The 19,941-nt window shown below is 39.3% G+C and overlaps 1 protein-coding gene across 3 annotated transcripts in view; it reads left to right on the top strand.

The window, feature by feature from the left end:
* MCU (mitochondrial calcium uniporter) overlaps positions 1-17,900 on the top strand; it is a 151,420-nt gene extending 133,520 nt beyond the window's left edge. For all 3 annotated transcript variants that reach the window (XM_083364815.1, XM_083364813.1, XM_083364814.1), the window contains 6 exons: positions 4,053-4,223; positions 5,630-5,734; positions 9,635-9,795; positions 11,605-11,808; positions 13,605-13,721; positions 15,998-17,900. In XM_083364815.1, coding sequence (XP_083220941.1) covers positions 4,053-4,223; positions 5,630-5,734; positions 9,635-9,795; positions 11,605-11,808; positions 13,605-13,721; positions 15,998-16,162 — 923 coding nt within the window. In that variant the 3' untranslated portion in view covers positions 16,163-17,900. The remainder of the gene's footprint in view (positions 1-4,052; positions 4,224-5,629; positions 5,735-9,634; positions 9,796-11,604; positions 11,809-13,604; positions 13,722-15,997) is intronic.
* The last annotated feature ends 2,041 nt before the right edge of the window (positions 17,901-19,941 follow it).

Here is a 19,941-nt window from a genome sequence, read left to right as displayed (position 1 = left end):
ATTTAAGAACGGTTATGGTTACACTCTGTGAAACTTTTTCTTTCTGTCTGTCTGTGACTCACCTGGTTGTGAAAAATGCTGCAAAACAACCAGGTGGAATAGTGAAAGAGTGGTAAGACATGAAATCTACACCATCATGTTGGAATGTTATAGCAGATTAATAGCCATTGAATATTTCACAAAAATATAAAATCCAACTAGGGGAAAAAAAGAACTTTGTGGCTCTCTAAAATAAATCCTGCATAGTGTAGATAAATTTCTGGTTTTTCATTTCTAAACACTGCTCAATCTTTTGAATATTATGAGATATGGAAGATGTATTGTGGGGAACTTAAAAACTCCTTTCTGCTCTCTAAAAAGGCATTTTGAAGCATCATGTTATTCTACCAAAAACAATTTGAGAATAGTCAATGCCTGGAACTATCTGCTTGTCAAACTAGTATTTTAAAAGGCTAAACAATCTAAAGATGTTGTAGAAATAAAATAGATTTCACATTCTAATGTAATTAATAGGTATTAGCCATTTAAGGTATTAAACAATCATCATGGTATCAGCATAAGATTTGTTCTTGGGAATTTCCTGTTATTGTGTTACTAGTGGGATATTAAAATTGGTTTGCCATCTCATGCAAACTTCACATTTCCCAAATAGGCCATAAAACCAGTGACTAGACTGTTAATAAATATCTAGTGGTGTGCACAAACATCTGCCTGTTATGTTAGAAGGCTGGAAAAGAGGAATAAAGCTATTGCTTTGTCTCTGGATATTTTTTTTCTGTAAGCAACATAAGTTAGCTGGAGGATATATATTGTTTTCCTTTAAGAATCCAACAGAGAGGATAAGGCAGGTTGCATCAACTGGTCAACATGTACAAGATTGTTTCAATAATCAAGTTTAATTGATTCAGGAATGCATTTTGCATTCATGAGGATGGAAAAGCAGGATGACTGAGGAAATATGCAAGTTTATGACTTAGGTTTTTAATATAAAACAGTGGTGGGTTATTATGTCATAACCAACATATCTGTCGGAAAGCCTCGTTAACTGCATCTGAAGGAATGATTTAAATATGGTGACGTTCTAGAGTTTGGTTCTCCAATACCTTGATGCTGTTCATCCACATTTCATGAAACCACATCTGCTACCTAAAGCAATCATCTCATTTTGACCTGCGTACAAAACACTGTCAATACTTACAACATATTGCAAGGTGTGGACAACAGAGGACTTGCAGATTATGGAGTACCTAGCCTTATGTCAGAATCCATTTATATCCCATTCATAAAACTCTATCTGTATGTTTCTAAAATCTTATACTTCTCCCTGGATTCTGCCATTTTTCCAAGGAGGAGAAGAGAAGATGTTAATAGGTGCAAACATTGTGTATTCAGCCTGCGGGGAGGCTGTCTTCAAAGACCAGGGGAAGAACCTTTGAACTGAGAACAACAAAGGAAGGGGGGGGGGAAGAGATCTGGTTTGTATCTCCGATTAGAATCTGAAAGGAAGGAGGTAATTGTTGTAAAGGCATGGGAAGATCCCTCTTTCCCATGGAAGGGTTTGACACCTGAATTTTCATTGATCCGGGACTGACCAGATGGTTTGAGGGGAGGGGTTTGACTCAGGGACTTTTTAAAAGTACCAACCTGTAACACAATTTCAGATCCTGTCTAGTATTCCCATTACCAATCATGTTTTAGTAAAAGCTCATTTTGGACAATTCCTGGTTCAAGAGTTCTTTCTTTCCTAAGATGTGGATTGGGGTGGGTCCTGACACCTTATTTTTTACAGCAGTTAGAATGTGCTGCTGAAATTGACAATAAAACTGTGCTTTTTTCCCATTGGGGAGTCAAATCATGCATTAAGCTTCCATGAAATATTTATACCTCCCTTAAAAGCTATCCAGATCCCAAATGGCTGAAATTTCAGCCCTATCTCTCTGTGTGTCAGTCCTGCTAGATAGAACAGACCAAGAAATCAACTCCACACAAAAGCTAAAACTTTTGTTTTAGGGGGAGAGCGTTCTCTGTGGGCGCGCCAGACCTATGGAACCGCTTGCCGGTTGAGCTCCGGACGGCCCCCGACCTTCGCTCCTTCCGGCACGATCTCAAAACCTTCCTTTTTGAACAAGCTGGCCTGGTCTGATGGGATGGGGTTGGGTTTTATAAATCGGTTTTACCTTTTAATGTGTTTTAATTTATTACGGGCATTGCTGTTTAATTACTTTTTAATTTTTGTATCCTGTTTTTTATTATGTATTGCCCTGTTCACTGTCCTGAGTCCTTCGGGAGAAGGGCGGTATACAAATTAAACTATTAAATTAAATTATTAAATTAAATTACTGTTGCTGAGATTGGCTATAATAACAGAATCCTCCAAATTGGAATAGGATGTAGTTCCTCTTTCTTTCTATAATTCAGTGAATTAGAGAACTATCTATCTAAACCATTTTCCCATATTATCTGGATGTTCTGCACTTTAAAAGAAAAAAGTTTAACCCCTTCTTGCTATGGTAATGGAGCTTGCATATTTCCACTAAGGTCATCTTCTTTACTGACTGTAATTGGCTCTAGACATTTTGGGAACTAATCCATTTCCCCAAATGCCAAAGGAGAAATTCAGTTTTCTATATTCAACATTGATCTCTGCAATGATCTCCGCCCTTCTGGGGCTTGAATAACATTTACTTTGAATAAAGTAGCTACTGCTTCACGACCCATGTTCAGAAACTATTGTTACATGAAAAACCCATTCTCCTACGGAAGGCTTCTCAAGGCTTTGAAGAAGGTCTAAAGTTGATTTATTGAAGCTTCATATAGAAAAAAAGTTGAGGTCAATACAGGTAGTTCTCAACTTACAACCACAATTGAGCCCAAAATTTATGTTGCTAAGTGGGACATTTGTTAAGTGAATTTTGCCCCGTTTTACAACTTTTCTTGCCTCCGGTGTTATGTGAATCACTGTGGTTGATGTTAGTAACACGGTTGTTAAGTGAATGTGGCTTCCCCATTGACTTTGCTTGTCAGAAGGTCACAAAAAGGGGGGTCACATGACCCAAGGATGCAGCAATGGTCATAAATATGAACCAGTTGCCAAGCATCCAAATTTTGATCACATGATCATGGGGATGTTGCAAAGGTCGTGACTGTGAATCGTAAGTCACATTTTTCAGCGCCGTGGTAACTTTGAACGGTCACTAAACGAACTGTTGTAAGTCAAGGACTACCTGCACTTAGCAATCCTCTAGGACAGAGGTCCCCAACCTTTGGGGCACCAGTGACCAGTTCCGTGGAGAGGTTTTTCTGCGGACCGGAGGGTGTGTAGTGTTATGTGCTGCCTGCATCTTGCAAATGGGGCTTTGTTTGTTTGTGTGGACTGGTTGCTGGCATGCCGCAGCCCGGTACTGGTCCACGGACTGGGGGTTGGGGACCCCTGCTCTAGGAATCATAGAATGTGTAGAATTGGAAAGGCCCTGAAGGCCTAGTCCTCTGCAGTGTTCAGACAAACCAATTAAATTATGATAGGACACATATTTGCAGGACCGTCTGCTGCCAGGAACGACCTCCCATCGCCCAGTGCGCTCACACAGGGAGGGCCTCCTCAGGGTGCCGTTGGCTAGACAGTGTTGGCTGGCAAACCCCAGGGGGAGGGCCTTCTCTGTGGGAGTGTCGGCCCTGCGGAATCAACTTCCCCTTGAGCTCCGGATGGCCTCTGATCTCCGGTCCTTTCGTCACGGCCTTAAAACATTTCTCTTCCATCAGGCTGACCTGGACTGACGATAGGGATTTTTAAGTAGAATATTTTTAATATTTTACCATTTTATCATTGGGGCTTGTTAGTTTAATCTTTTTTAACATTTGTATTATTGTGTTTTATTGTTGTTAGCCACCCTGAGTCCTCCTTCGGGAGATAGGGCGGCATATAAGTCCCAAAAATAAATAAATAAATATGTGAACATATGTTCCTTTTGTCTATAGGCTTCAACTTAGCATCAACATACATCTTAACATGCCTTTCTGAATCTGTTTCAATTGTCCCTGTTTATCCTTCTTAGATGTTACAGTGATTTACCAGAATGGGCTACCGGTGATATCTTTGAGTCTTCCTTCTCGGCGCGAACGTTGCCAGTTTACACTTAAACCTCTCTCAGACTCCGTTGGAGTATTCTTAAAACAACTCCAGGCAGAAGACCGGGGGATCGACCGAGTTGCAATTTATTCACCAGGTACTATTGAGCGTTACTGGAGGAACCCAATGACCCTCTTCCAGCTTTAGATTAGATCGCTGTTTTTCAACTTAAAAGATTCGTAGACTTCAGAATTCCCCAGCTAGCATGCTCTTCGTGGATTATTTACACCAGGGGTCTTCAAACTCGGCCCTTTTATGACTTGTGGACTTCAACTCCCAGAATTCCTCAGCCAGCCTGGCTGAGGAATTCTGGGAGTTGAAGTCCACAAGTCATAAAAGGGCCGAGTTTGAAGACCCATGATTTACACTCAGTGCTATATTTCACTCTTCTGTTGACTTTTTTTTTGTTATATCATGCTAATCCTATAGAGATTGGTGTTGTGTAAGATTAGCCACTTCATTTTTTGAAAAAGAAAAATAGTATGTAACTTTTGGCCTACGGTTTGCCACAAACAAACTGAATTTCCAAAGAAGGGAACGTTAGTCACCCAGTGGAAGTTAAATATGTGATAGAAAAAGTAAAAGTATAAAATAGTAGGTCTTAATTATATCTAATATATGCTCTCTGTATTGACCAAAGATTTGTCAGTGGATCAGGGTAAAAGCAAAAGAAAAGTGGACAAAAGATGTTAAAACAATCTCCCCATTTGCCATTTCTTGCTTGTAATAGTATCTGTCAGTAAAAAATCTCTTCCCCTCAAGTCTGTTTCTGGTCTTAGGGCTCCACTGGGAGAAAAAGCATTTGAAATTGGAAAGTTGTTTGCAACTAAAAAGGTAGGAAATAGGTCCCTACCACTTTTGTGCCCCTTTAAATCTCTACCCACTTATTTTGGTTGATATTTTTGCTAATGATCTGTTTTGCTCATACACAGCTCTGCTTCCATCAGTGGAATTATACAAGAACACTTTAGTTTCTTAGATACAGGTAGTCCTCAACTTAACGACCACAATTGGGACCAGAATTCCCATTGTTAAGTGAGTCATGCCCAAATTTTAGGTTAAGCAAATTACCGCAGTTATTAAATGAATCACATGGTCATTAAGCAAATCCCGCTTCCCCCTCCCCCCATTGACTTTGCATGTTGGAAGTCAACTGGAAAGGTTGCAAGAGACAATCATATTACCCTGGGATGCTGCAACCATCATAAATAAATACATGCCAGTTGCCAAGCAACCAAATTTTGATCATGTGCCAATAGGGATGCTGCAGCAGTCATAATTGAAAGGACTGGCCATAAGTCACTTTTCTTCAGCGCCATTGTAACTTTGAATGGTCTCTAAGTCAAGGTCTACCTGTACTTTGAGATTATAATTTGGAACCGTTAAAATATAATTTCAGTTCATTTCTCTAAGGTAGAATATACTAAGTTGCAATGGAACACTGCTGGCCTATTAATAAGTCATATCTAGCTCTTAATACATCTATTCCTGTTTTCCTTTTAGATGGGACACGAGTAGCAGCTTCCACAAGCATAGATCTCCTACTTCTTGATGATTTCAAACTAGTAATTAATGACTTGAGTTACCACGTCCGTCCACCAAAGAGAGGTAACAGCTTCATGCAATTGGGATATATTTCCAGAAGTTATTTGAATGAAACTCCTCCATCTACTAATTAAAAAAAGATAATTTCATGTCTGTTTGGAAAGATGCATCTTCTTCAGACTAGCTCATTGATAATTTTGCATAAATATACTATCACCGGCCGTCATGAATATCCACCCTACATCTCCAAGCCTTGAGAATAGTGGTCCTAGAAGGGTTGAGTTGTATGTTCTCCTGAGTCTTGACTGACACCTTTCCCTATTGACTCATATATTCTTCTTTTGTTGTGCTGTAAAATGAAGTTTGGTTTTGAGAAGAGAAACTGTTGTAAAATACCGTCAATCTGATCAGGTAGAAGAGGAAAGATTATTTTGTAAAAACTGTCTGTTTTAAATGTGATTTTAATGCATGACTTTCTGATACTTTACTAGTTTGGCTTTATGCTCTTATTTTGTTTTCCATGCCCAAGTTGTTTCAGAGCTAAATAGATTTCCTTCTCCTTGTTTAGTATCCCAGTTGTATGTTTTTAGTATTATTTTTTTTGTCATAACAGAAGGGCTTGCTGTTTCAAATTGGCACACCTGCTTCTTTAATTGTTTTTATTTATTCATAATTTTAGGGCATTTATGTGGCCATCCATTGTAAATGCATAAATCTAGACAACTAACAACAGTTTGCAAACAATGCAAAATAAAACCTGGAAACATAATCTGAATTACATAAAAATAATGACAACACGGGTAGTCCTTGACTTAAGACCACAGTTGTGCCCAAAATTTCTATTGCTCGGTGAGACTGTTGTTAAGTGAGTTTTGCCCCATTTTACGACCTTTCTTCCCCCAGTTGTTAAGTGAATCACTGCAGTTGTCAAGTTAGTAACACAATTGTAAAAAACGTATCTGGCTTCCCCATTGACGTTGCTTGTCAGAAGGTGGCAAAAGGTGATCCCATGACCTTGGGACACGGCAACCGTCATAAATACGAACCAGTTGCCAAGCGCCTGAATCTTGATCACGTGACCATGGGGATGCTGCAACAGTAAATAAGTGTGAAGAATAGTCAGAAGTCACTTTTTTCCGTACCATTGTAACTAAACCTTTTGTCACTAAACAAAAGGTTGTAATTTGAGGACTACTTGTACAGTGATACAACAGTCCATGCTTTATAAAAACCTCACAACAGGACCCCCTCCTATAAAGGTAAAGGTAAAGGTAAAGGTTCCCCCGCACATGCGTGCTAGTCGTTTCCGACTCTAGGGGCCAGTGCTCATCTCCGTTTCAAAGCCGAAGAGCCAGCGCTTGTCCGAGGACGTCTCCGTGGTCATGTGGCCAGCATGACTAGACACCAAAGGCGCACGGAACGCTGTTACCTTCCCACCGTAGTGGTCCCTATTTTTCTACTTGCATTTTTACATCCTTTCGAACTGCTAGGTGGGCAGAAGCTGGGACGAGTAACAGGCGCTCACTCTGCTACGCGGCACTCGGGATTCGACCCGCCAAACTGCCGACCTTCCGATCGACAAGTTCAGCGTCCTAACCCACTGAGCCACCGCGTCCCTTCCCCTCCTATAGTGGACTTAACTAATATCTTGGCCAGTGACTGGGGCAAGAGTTGAGTCTTCGCAGCCTTTTGGAAGACCAAAAGGTTTGGGACCCTCTGCATTTTAGGGGAGACCGTTCCATGTTATTTTTCTCTTCAAAATGAACAGTCAAGGTCACATTTTCAGTAAAGGCAAAAGATAAAAACAGAGGCTTTTTTTTAACTGAATTTGTTTCCCGTTCGTCATTTATGCAAAGATTAGTCTTTTAACCAAAGACAGATTTCACGATCCATTTTTTCCTTCCATTCAATCGTGTCTGATTTTTGGAGACCTGCTTACCCATTGGAAGGGCTTCAGTAGTCATTTAGGGCTTTGTATATCCTTCGTGTACAATATGCGTTCAGTAAAATATGTGTAAAGATAAGCACGAAAGCGCAAATGAATTGTCTTGCACCCTGGGGTATAAAAATGTAAATTAAGCTACATTAGCCTGGATCAAAGTCCTATCACTTTAGCTTTCTTGGCACTCTTCAGATCAAACACATAACTGGGAAGAAATCTACTTGTAATGGCTTGAATATGTGCTCATTCAAACATTTCTTTTGCTGGATGGTGTGTCCTTTCCATGCTGTATTTAAGCTCATCTTCATGCATGTTTGTTTTTCTTTCTGATGGCAGAAGTTCTTGTATGAATCAAATGGGGCAGAAACTCTATATAATCCTCCCGTTTCTTTTTCCAGACTTAAACTTTTCCCAATATGAGCCAAAAATGAGGTCACCTGATGGCCTTCAGACATGGCCCTTCTCTGCATTATTATTGGGTTTAAGTTCTACTTTTATCACTACATGAAACAAGACATTAATGTTTTCATACATTCTCTATTTTATGTTGCGTTTGTTTTGTAAATGGATGAAACTCATCTTCCTTTATAAACCTTAAAGTATTAAGAGGGAAATGGAATGTGAAGAATCTGAAGTACCTTTTTGATTTGCCAATCCATTTGAGTACAAATTTCACATAGTCATGCATTCCTTATGTTTTATTTATTTTATTTTAATCCCATTTATATCCCGCTCTTCTCCGAAGACTCAGGGCAGCTTACAAACTTAGCAGTAGCCTTCATTCTATGTATATGCCTGCTTATTAGGGCTTTCACACACACCCCCAAGCGGCATTATTACAAAGTCAGCTTAATTGCCCCCAACAATCTGGGTCCTCATTTACCTACCTCAGAAGGATGGAAGGGTGGAAGGCTGAGTCAACCTTGAGCCTGGTGGGATGAGAACCTGCACTAATTGCAGGCAGCTGGTGTTACTTAAGGAGGCATTAGCCCACTGCTCCACCAAGGCTCTTAAGAAAGCTAAACACATACACCCCGCCCAAAGGCTTTTTTACACACACATAGAAACATAAACACACAGGTCTAATAGTTACGGCACCAGGCTGGAAAGCAAGAGATCGTGAGTTTAGGAAAAAGAAGGTGCATTGGATATGTTCACTGCCTTGTAAAAGATAAAGGTAAAGGTTCCCCTGCACATGCGTGCTATTCGTTTCCAACTCTAGGGGCCGGTACTAATCTCCGTTTCAAAGCCGAAGAGGACGTCTCCGTGGTCATGTGGCCAGCATGACTAGACATCAAAAGTGCATGGAGCGCTTTTACCTTCCCACTGTAGTGGTCCCTATTTTTCTACTTGCATTTTTATGTGCTTTCGAATTTAGGTTGGCAGAAGCTGGGACGAGTAACAGGCGTTCACTCTGTTACGCGGCACTCGGGATTCGACCCACCAAACTGCCGAGTTTCTGATCGACAGGCTCAGCATCCTAACCTACTGAGCCACTGTGTCCCTTCACTGCCTTGAGTTATTTATAAATGTAATAAAGGCGGGATACAAATAAAATGAAATGAAATAGAATGTCTACCTGTTGTTCACTGACTGAATCCAAAAGCCAATTAATGTTAACTACCAAACACTAATATTTTCAAGTGACTTTCAATTATTTGCTGTAGAATGGACTTTTAGCTTAAAAAATAAAAAAAATAAAGGCAATGTTAAAAGTATGGCCAGATTGTCAGATTTCAGATTCTGAATTTTAAATGGAATTTTAAGCTTTCCTATTTCTGTAATTTGCCAATCCTCCCTAGAAGTGTTTTTTATCTTGGGTGAGGCGAGTATCAGCCAAACTGATATTGGAGCAGTGTTTGATTGTTTAAAAACTTCTCAGAACACGAGTTGCCATGCAACGCATCGAGTAATCCAGTTAATTCCATCCATGTTTTATTTGGTTTTGTACATTTCAGTCCTTCAGCGTGCCATCACACTGTGAAAAATAAGAGTATTAAAAGACCTGTGTTCTTCTTTAGATCTCTTAAGCCACGAAGATGCCACCACATTGAATGATGTGAAGACCCTGGTTCAGCAGCTCTATACCACACTGTGTATTGAAGAACACCAGCTGAATAAGGAGAAGGAATTGATTGGGAGGTTAGAAGACCTCAAACAGCAATTGGCTCCCCTGGAAAAAGTGAGGGCATTGGGATTTGTTTCAATAGGCTTGACAGCTGAACAAAGAATATGTATTGTACCTTAATGGCTTCAGACAACACTGGAAAAGAAAAACTCTTTTTCATATGTAAATTTATTTCTTGGACTAATTTTAAGTGATCTAAAAAATATCTATTACAGTACTGTATGTATTGCAGTGCTTTTTTTGTAAAAGAAAAAGGTGCAAGAACTCACACATGTCATACAACCCGCCTTGCCTACCCTACAAGGTTCCATCCAAAAAAGGTGCCGGAACTCCATTCTGAGCATTTTATGACAAAAAAAGCCCTAATGTTTTGTAATAATTGATTTAAAATCATATAAAGGAAAAATAGACAAAAGTCTCCTGATCCCTATCCAGCCACCCAGACAAGTGATTTCCTTGTCAGATATTCTTGAGATAACTCTTCAGACTGCAACATGTTGAGACTTATCTATTAATGAATGGGTCTAGATCTGGACATTTCTATTTAAAAACTAGTAAAGGGAGGGAAGAGGAACATGAGATGCTATAAAGCACTGTTTCCCAGTTTATTGAATCATGGTTAGTTTGTCCACAACTAAGTAAAAGATTCTCAAATACTGTGCACAGACACATGGACTCCTCTTGCGTCTGTATTGGCTTTGCTCATTAGTCTTTGTCACGGTGTTTTTCAATGTCAGCAACTTTTAAGACGGGTGGGCTTCAACTCCCAGAATTGGCCAGAAAATTCTAGGAGTTGAAATCCACCCATTTTACAGTTGCCAAGGTTGAAAAAACAATATAAGGAACTATTTTAATGTCTGTTTAGTCATCAGGATCTGAAACCCCTGTTTTGAAAAGTGTGTTAAATCACAGTTCCTGGTGTTGGGCTAAGCAAGATTGGTGCACAAGAGTGTTGTAAACACATCATGGAAAGGGGAAAAGAAATTGGGATTGGCTGTTCTTTCAAATAAATAAATAAATAAATAAATAAATAAATAAATAAATAAATAAATGAAAATGCTTATGGCATTGTAGAAATGCCAAATCCAAACCAAGAACAAATAGTGGCTTAATCTTCTGTTTGAAATTAGTAGCCATAATCTTTTGCTTGATTGCTTTTACTACAGATAAGACAAGAATCCTAGTTCCTAGTGGTAGACTAATTCAAGAGGGATTATAATGAGGGAGGAATTCTGTTCTACTATTGGAGAAGAGGCTTCGGTTCTGGAATTCTGGGTGTTGGTCCACACATCTTAACGTTACTAAGGTTGAGAAGCACTGGCCTAGTCAGACATCCATAGTTTTGATAGGGGGACTAAATGAAGGATTTAGTAATGTTCTTGCCATAATAAGAGTCTGAAAGTAAACATTTCTGTGGATATGATGAGGTACTCCGTCCTTGGGTTATTTATAAGCATTCCCTTCTTCCTATAAAAGCTGGAAGAGGGTGCATCTTAATTTGAACTATTTTATTTTAAATCGAGAAGGTGGGACAGGGACTTATTAGAAAGCAAGGACTTTATTAGAGCATTGGAAACACTTGGCAGCTACTCAAAAAGAATGGAAAATTGGTTATTCTACATTTAAACAATCTGTCATTTAGTCCCCGGTCAAAAAAATATTAGCATTAAAAACACTTCTAACTAGACCAGTGTTTGTCAACCTTAGCAACTTTAAGATAGGTGGACCTCAACTCCGAGAATTCCTCAGCCTAGTCAGAAGCGCTCGGGTTACTGTACAGCTGTGCTTGGCTGATGTTTTAACTTTTTATTAAAAGCCACTGCTCAATACTTTTCTAGCCCTGGACATTTTTTTTTTTTGCAGGTCAGGATGGAAATTTGCAGAAAAGCAGAGAAGAGGACAACCTGGCTACTGTGGGGCGGGCTGGCTTACATGGCAACTCAGTTTGGAATATTGGCTCGGCTCACCTGGTGGGAATATTCTTGGGACATTATGGAGCCAGTCACCTACTTCATCACATATGGCAGTGCCATGGCAATGTATGCATACTTCGTAGTAACGCGTCAGGTAAGATGGGCTTTGCATTAAATTCAATAATTTTTGGAAAAAGGAGGTTGCATAATTTATGTCAAGCCTGGGCAACATGACATAGATCAGGGGTCTTCAAACTTGACCCTTTTATGACTTGTGGACTTCAACTCCCAGAATTCCTCAGCCAGGCACACTGGCTGAGGAATTCTGGGAGTTGAAGTCCACAAGTCATAAAAGGGCCAAGTTTGAAGACCCCTGCTCTAATACATATACGTGTGTGAATTGGTCTTTAAGATTCTAATTTTGTACGTTAGCTAATTTTCTTCTGGTAGTCATCTGTATTTTTTTTAAATCCCATTTATATTCTGTCCTGTGAAGACTAAGGGCGGCTTACAATCTAAAGCACAAATCAATCAGTTTGCATCTCGTGTAGTGTTTTCAGTTTCATTGACCACCAGGAGGCACTATGTGATCAATTTGATCCTTACTGGGATTTTTCAGATGTGGATAGCCAGATGTTATTCTAAGGCAGGGGTGTCAAACTACTGGACGGCAGGCCGGTTGCATCATGCGGAGCCCGTGCCCACCCCAGCTCCTGCAATGTGAAAAAGTCACGATACATCGTGACACATCATGTGACACAGCGAGTTTGACACCTGTGTTCTAAGGAGTTCAAACCAGTGGTGGTATTCAAATACCTGAACAACTGGTTCTCTTATTGGATGCAGGCCTAGTCAATCCGAGGCCTAGAATGGACTTCCGGAAGTGGCATCCATGCACTTCCACCAGGCCATTCTAGGCCTGGGTGGCCTCCTCCAGGCCTCTGTGGCCTAGAATGGACTTCCGGAAGCAGTGTGCATTCAGCCAGTTCTCTGAAGTGAGCAAAATTTAGCTACTGGTTTTGCCTAACCGGTGCAAACCGGCTGAATCCCACCACTGGTTCAAACCCTCTACTGAGAATTGAATTGACAGATATTCACACTTTAGATGACCATATACAGTGTAATAACTTCGTAATGCCATGAACTCTCTTTTCTTAGAGCTTATAGGGAGGTGGGCTTATATATGCCATTCTGATAACACCTAGATACCCCTTCCGTCAAGATCTGAGTGTCAGGGATAGGATGGCTTTGAAAGCTAATGTAAATCTTGCTTGCTTCTTCCCCATGGTGGCACAATTCAGGGTTACTAAATATGAAGATGTACAAATTAGCCTATTTGCACCTACAACTCTAGTAACCTGTGTGGCCTTTAAGACCAAAAACATTGGCCATCTATGGAGTAGTTAGTGATGGTAATAATAAAGATCAATAACTGTATAGTTCTGGTTCCTGTCCATTGTCCACAATAACTTACTCTGCAATACTGTACCCAAGCAAAGTTTCATATGCCACCCGCTGATCTCCAACAAGCTAGTTAATCATTTATTTACTATAGTAATTTTTAATATATCATTCAAACTCTAGGTGGTTTAAATTACTCAACCACTGTGGAGCAAAATTAAAATTAAATTGACTAAGCTGTCAAGAATTGCTTTCCATTGCATATTTGAAATGACACAGTGTCTGTTACATTGCTCAGTTCCTGCAAATAATCATAAGTAAGGTGGTATATCAAAAAAGACTTAATATAATATATGAATATTAAAATACATTATCACTATTCAGTTGATAATCAGATCTGTTGAGCATCGTGACATATAATTTGTCCGTATTCCATGTTAAATTAATGCAGATTAGCTCAGAGTTGAGTTTCTTGTCCTTTCAAATTGGTTATTGATAAATAAGTATTCATGTCTAGGGTTTCAATTAATTTATTCTTTCATTTAATAGGAATATATATATCCAGATGCTAGAGACAGGCAGTACTTACTGTTTTTCCATAAAGGAGCCAAAAAGACACGTTTTGATCTAGAAAAATACAATCAACTCAAGGATGCTATTGCTCAGGTAATGAACATAAATCCTTGGAAGAAATTGGAAGAAAATAGAAAATTGTCCCATGTTAGTTCTTGAAAATTCAGTAATTCTTTGATCTGGTTTCCTCATGTTTCTCTCATTTGTATTCCAGAAGACACTGTTATTTACAGCTGATTTTACAATGTTAATATAGATTTCAGCCCAGAAGGAAGTTGAAATAGCTGATTAAACCTGCAGGACATTGGAAAGATAAAGCACTACAGATAGTTCTTGACTTACGACCACAATTGAGATTGGAACTTCCATCATTAAATGATGCAGTTATTACATACGTTATGTCCAATTTGACAACTTTTATTGTGGTCATTAAGCAAATCAAATGGGCGTGAAGCAAATCTGATTTTGCTTGTTGGATACCCCCGGAAAGGGTTGCAAATGGAAATCACATGACATCATAACATCCCTGATTTTTGATCACATGACTGCCGGGATGCTGCATTGGTTGTAAGTCACCTTTTCAGCACAGTCATAATTTTGAATGGTCTTTAAATGAATGTTCATGAATCAAGGACTATCTCTAATATGTTTTCCAATGTAAAATAAGCAAACATACATTCAGAAATGTATGTTTTTGCCTGTGCGCCTGAGGTCTCTTTCTTCAGACAATTGATTGTGTCTAATAGCAACTAAACTCCATATATTTTGTCTTACCATATTACTCAGGGGCTTTCTAAGGCAATAGAATATGGAGCTAAAATATATATAAATGCTACATACATTCGTACACACGCTCACGTACGTACGTATATACGTATGTATCTATGTATACAAAATGTTTAATTTGAGGTGCTTGGCATAACCTTGAATTCACTAGATGTAAATTTGGAGGTTTCACTAAGTTGTGTGAAGAAAGAAGGCAAAAGAATAGATGGAGAACTTGCAAAAGAAAAACAAGTCTGTCCTTAGAACCTTCTCATCTCTTAGGAATAATTGTTCAAAGTTGTTTTCAATGGATGGCATCTGGTTTTCAGAATTGCCAGCTATCTATTATTTTACCAATCCAATTACTAAAATACCTGCATTCCATGATTTGACCATATTACAATGCAAAATACAGTAAATTTCAAGATGGGGCCAATATGGGTTCAGTTTCATCAGACTCACCATGGTTTGGATCTAATCAATATTGCCTTACTTAATTCAACGGTATATTTGAAACTGTTGATGGTCATTCCTTCCTGTTGGAAATGCTAGTCTTATTGCCACTGACAGTATCTCAGCTTCCATAGAATGTAAATTTCGTTTACATGAAAAGTAAGCATTCATTGGAATGGGATATACAGGTAGTCCTCAGCTTGCAACCATAATTGAGCCCATTACTAAGCAAGACAGTTGTTAAGTGAGCTTTGCCCCACTTTGCAACCTTTCTTGCCACAGTTGCTATGTGGATCACTGTAGTTGTTAAGTTAGTAACACAGTTGTTAAAGGAATCTGGCTTCCCCATTGACTTTGCTTGTCAGAAAGTCGCAAAAGCTGATCACATGACCCCGGGACACTGCTATCATCATAAATACAGGGCAGTTGCCAAACATCCAAATTTCGATCACATGACCATGGGGATGCTGCAACGGTCGTAAGTATGGGAAACCGTCACAAATCATTTTTCCCCCAGTGCCATTCTAACTTCCAATGGTTACTAAACTAATGGTTGTCAGTCAAGGACTACCTGTGCATATTTATTTTTATTTTTTTTATTTTAATTCCATTTATATCCCGCCCTTCTCCGAAGACTCAGGGCGGCTTACAAGCTTAGCAGTAGCCTTCATTCTATGTATATGCCTGCTTATTAGGGCTTTCACACACACCCCAAGCGGCATTATTACAAAGTCAGCTTATTGCCCCCAACAATAAGTCTAAGATGGGTTCAACACTTTTGTTTACCTCATGGGAAATTTCCTCGTTGCTGTTGTTTTTGTGGCGACCTTTTGTGAATGTGGATATGACGACTTGGAATGAGATTACCTGTAACGCCGCTGCCCCCAACCTTTTCGGCTCCAGGAACTGGTTATTTGGAGAGCAGTTTTTCCTCAGATAGAGGGAGTGTGCTTTCACGGGCTGCCTGCATCCCGCACATGTGCAGATGGGGCTTCTCTCTCGCTTGCGTGTCCTGGTTCTTGGCGGGCCACAGAGGGGGGCTGGGCCACAGCCCAGGAGTTGCGGATCCCTACTGTAATGTATTACACTAGAGTATGATGGAGAGAAATATGGTACTGATGTCTTCATTTTATTGATTTTTTTTTAGGCAGAATTGGACCTTAAGAGACTTCGGGATCCTTTACAGGTACATCTACCTGTCCAACAAATCAATGATAAAGACTGATAATCAGAGGAACCTCTGTATCTTGGAAGAAGTGGCAGATTTTTTCAAGCTCTTGCCTCTTTCATTAGAAAGCATTTCAGGTGGAAGCTAGGCGGTCTTCTTGGGGTGGAGGGTTTTAAAATCATTAAAACAGAAACCTTGGCTGGGGAAGGGGGTAATGTGTTCAGTGAAAATAATAATAACAATAATAATAATAATAAGCAGGCACTGTGGAATGTTAAGTCTTTTCAAAGGGCTTAAAGATTGTCTCATTCAAACTTTTTTTTTCTTTTGGAGGAAAATATAAATTATAAAGGTGGGCATTTCATGAAGAAATTTTATCGGGGACATATTTTTCCAGCTTTGCAGTGTCTGCCTCTTAAAGAAGCACCAGCAGCCTGCTCAGCATTATTATTTTTTTAAATCTCTTTCAAACAATTGCACAATAATAGTGCACTAAACAAAAGAAGGAAACATTCAAGCCATTTTAAGACACCATGACTGGTGATCCAGATTGAAGTAATGTCTCCATTAACCTGCAATCCAAGATTGGACCTAGTGTGTCTTTTTTTTTTGTAATAGCAATGCAAAATTTCTTCTCACTCCACAAAGACAAAACTCCACCTAAAACATTTTCCTCCCTGTCTGTTTACTGTCAAACAAACTTTCTCCTATACTGAAAGTTTATTGATTTTATCGGGATCAGAAACTGAATAATTCTTGTTGTGAACATTTTAACATGGAAGTATTCCCACATATCTTCTTCTTCAGCTTCACTGCCCTGATCAACTTTTACACATAAACGGTGATGTTGCATGAGAAAATTGTTCATATGCAGTCTTAAGGGAGGAATGTTTCTTCCCCCTACTCTTTCTCCCTCCAAGTAGGGTAATCATACGAATGAGAGCAAATCAAAAGAGTTTGGGCCTACGGTGATGCATATATGTATGCAGTCCTTGACTTGAGATCATGACGCTTTACGAAGTCCCTTTAAAAGAGGGAGGATTAACTACTATGTTTGCCTAGCAGAATAACCATGGCTTGATAAGCAAAAGACTACAGTTGCACTTTGATCCACAATCCCCCCTCTTCTTTAAGTAGCTTTAAAAGAACGGGCTGGTGCTGAAGGGTTAGGGTTTCTGCACAGTAGCAGATGCAGTCCCTCCATCCCTAAAGGGCGTGGAAGAAAGGCGGGGGCCTCCACCACCTGCCAGAAGCCCGATAATCTTGTCTAAGCAGAACTTCCATCTTGTGCTAAACGGAACCCATGGCCGCCTCTGTTGTCCTGTTGATAGATCCTGGGAAGGCAGGATAAGCGAGGGAAGGAGGTCTCTAAGCTCGTTCTCACGAAGCTTGGAGTTTCCCTTCAGTTCACGCCTTTTCACTGTGTCAAGGCAAGAGGCTCCCACTTTCGGAGGAACCATGTTTTAAAATGTAAAATAAATATAAACCAGACGCCAGGTGCCTTGCAGATGGGATGGTCGCTCCTTCCTCGCCCTCAATGGCATGTTGAGCTGAATGGATGCATGTTCCAAGATGTTTCCTCTTCCTTCCCGTCTTTCTCCCTCTAATTATGTGGCTATTTTTTTTTAATTTTAGAAAAAAAAATGGTTAAATTATCTGTTCATCCTCTTTGTATGCAGCATTTAAAAAAAAAAGGAAGAACGCAAACAGTCCTGTAGCAGAATTCTCTCGAGTGTGTTTGGGGTGAGGGAGGGGGCATGGAGAAAAGACCTTACAAAAAAATAAAAATAAAATAATGAACATGTGTACAATCCTGTATCATTTATTAAATATGTATAAAAGAGAAATGTACTTCTGGAACAATAAATAATTATTCTGTTTTTGAACTGTTGTCTTGAAATTGTGTCATGCCCAATTCAAGGGAGGCTCAAGGAAAGTCTGAGCTTGGGTGTAGCAAACTTCCATTCTTTCTGTCTATAAACAAAATTTCTTGAGTTCTTGATGTGTCTTCGTGCCTGTTCATGTATTACAAAAATGCAGCACAAAAATATTTCAATATAAGAAATGAATCCCATAAATCATGGCATATCATTTTATTTACAGACTTTTAAAATGTGTTTCATCTACATTATAAGTAGTTCCATATTGGATTTGCTTCATCTTTCTCTTTCTATCTCTCTCTCTTTCTCTCTCCCTCTCCCTGCCACCCGGTTACTTAAGTATCTTTATTTATAAGTCGTTCATATATAGATGATATCTCTTTTATGTTTTCTAAATTAAGCACTTGTCATTAGGGATGGCACACATTTTTATTATGTAGCAATTCAATTGTCAATCACAGGGAAAATCAAAGTCTTGGACATGATGCCAGTGATATGGACAAACAGGCTGGCAAAGTTATGGGATGGAGACATCAACAAATGATATTCCAATACTTTTTCAGTGACATTATTGCAAAATGAATTGCTAGTCAAAGAGTAGCAAAAACAAAGGTGTATTTTCTTTCTACATAAAGAATGATATACCAAGGAAAAAGAATGTAAAACTAGCATTATCCCTAATACCACACTTTCTGTGTGGGCAATTTTTAAATACCTCTTTTTATTTGATACTGCTTTCATGTGCAACAGTGTGTGATCATATAGCATCTACAGGCACTGTGGCAAATGTAAGAGCTCACTGCCTTTTTTTATGGTGTGTGCAGATGCTGCTTATTCCATCATTTTGAAAAATATAAGTAGTAGATTCATACAATATACAAACAGAATCAAGATTATCTGAAGTGTAATACCATATTATAATGCCTTGGTAAGACCACACTTGGAAAATTGCATCCAGTGTTGGTCACCATGATATAAAAAAGATGTTAAGACTCTAGAAAGAGTGCATAAAGAGCAACAAAGAAGATTAGGGGACTTTGAAGAACAGTTGCAGGAATTGGGTATGTCTAGTCTAATGAAAAGAAAGACTAGCGACAACATAATAGTGTTCCACAATCTAAGGGACTGCCCCAAAGAAGAAGGGGTCAACCTCTTCTCCAAAGCACCTGAAAACATAACAAGAAGCAGTGGATGAAAACTAATCAAGGAGAGAAGCAACCTAGTACCACTGAGAAATTTCCTGACAATTAGAATAATCAGTGGAATGATTTGCCCCCAGAACTTGAGATTGCTCCAACACTGGAGGTTTTTAAGAAGAGATTGGACAACCATTTGTCTGAAATGGTATAGGATCTCCTGCTCGAGCAGGGGGTTGGACTAGAAGACCTCCGAGATCCTTCCAACTCTTTATTCTGTTAATGCAGTCAGATCAAAGGCTTTCCTAGTCTAACATTGAATCTCCATTATCCAGATGCATATGGAAAGCCCACAATCAAATAAAGATCTATTTGTCAACTCTACAATGAGCCTAGCTGCAGCCATCTTTCCCTCTCATTTTAGGTTGCCACCTGCAAAGGAGGGAGGGGTTTTTTCACACTTTCACAGACTCCTTGCTAGTCTAAACAATATTCTGTCCATGGGAACCAAGGTCATCTCTTACTCCTGGGACTAGGAACAGGGCGGTGTATTAGCCCGCCAAACATACCTATTGGGGAATGTAGTAAAATGCATGTTCTTGGGGGTGGGACATTATACTTTGTAATTGGGTAAGTTTTAGTGGGAAATTTAGACTTGGTTTCACTATTGACCATGCCGATACTTTGTAACTAATAAACATGTTCTTTGAGGAATTCACATGCCTCTGAGTTCTGCTTTATTCGTCTGTGTCTATCATAACCACAACATTATTTGACAGTTATACATAGCTTTCAAATTATCTTGGTAGGAATTCTATTAATTTATCAAACTGGCACCCATGGGCTCCCAACATGGACAGCTTCCATATCCATGTCTTCTTTCACTATAGTTTCCAGCTTCTCAGTCTAGC

This window comes from Vipera ursinii, assembly GCF_947247035.1.
Source record: "Vipera ursinii genome assembly, chromosome: 5".
Taxonomy (NCBI): Eukaryota; Metazoa; Chordata; class Lepidosauria; order Squamata; family Viperidae; genus Vipera; species Vipera ursinii.
The sequence above is the reverse complement of the archived record's forward strand: the minus strand, read 5'-3'. Positions and strand labels throughout refer to the sequence as shown.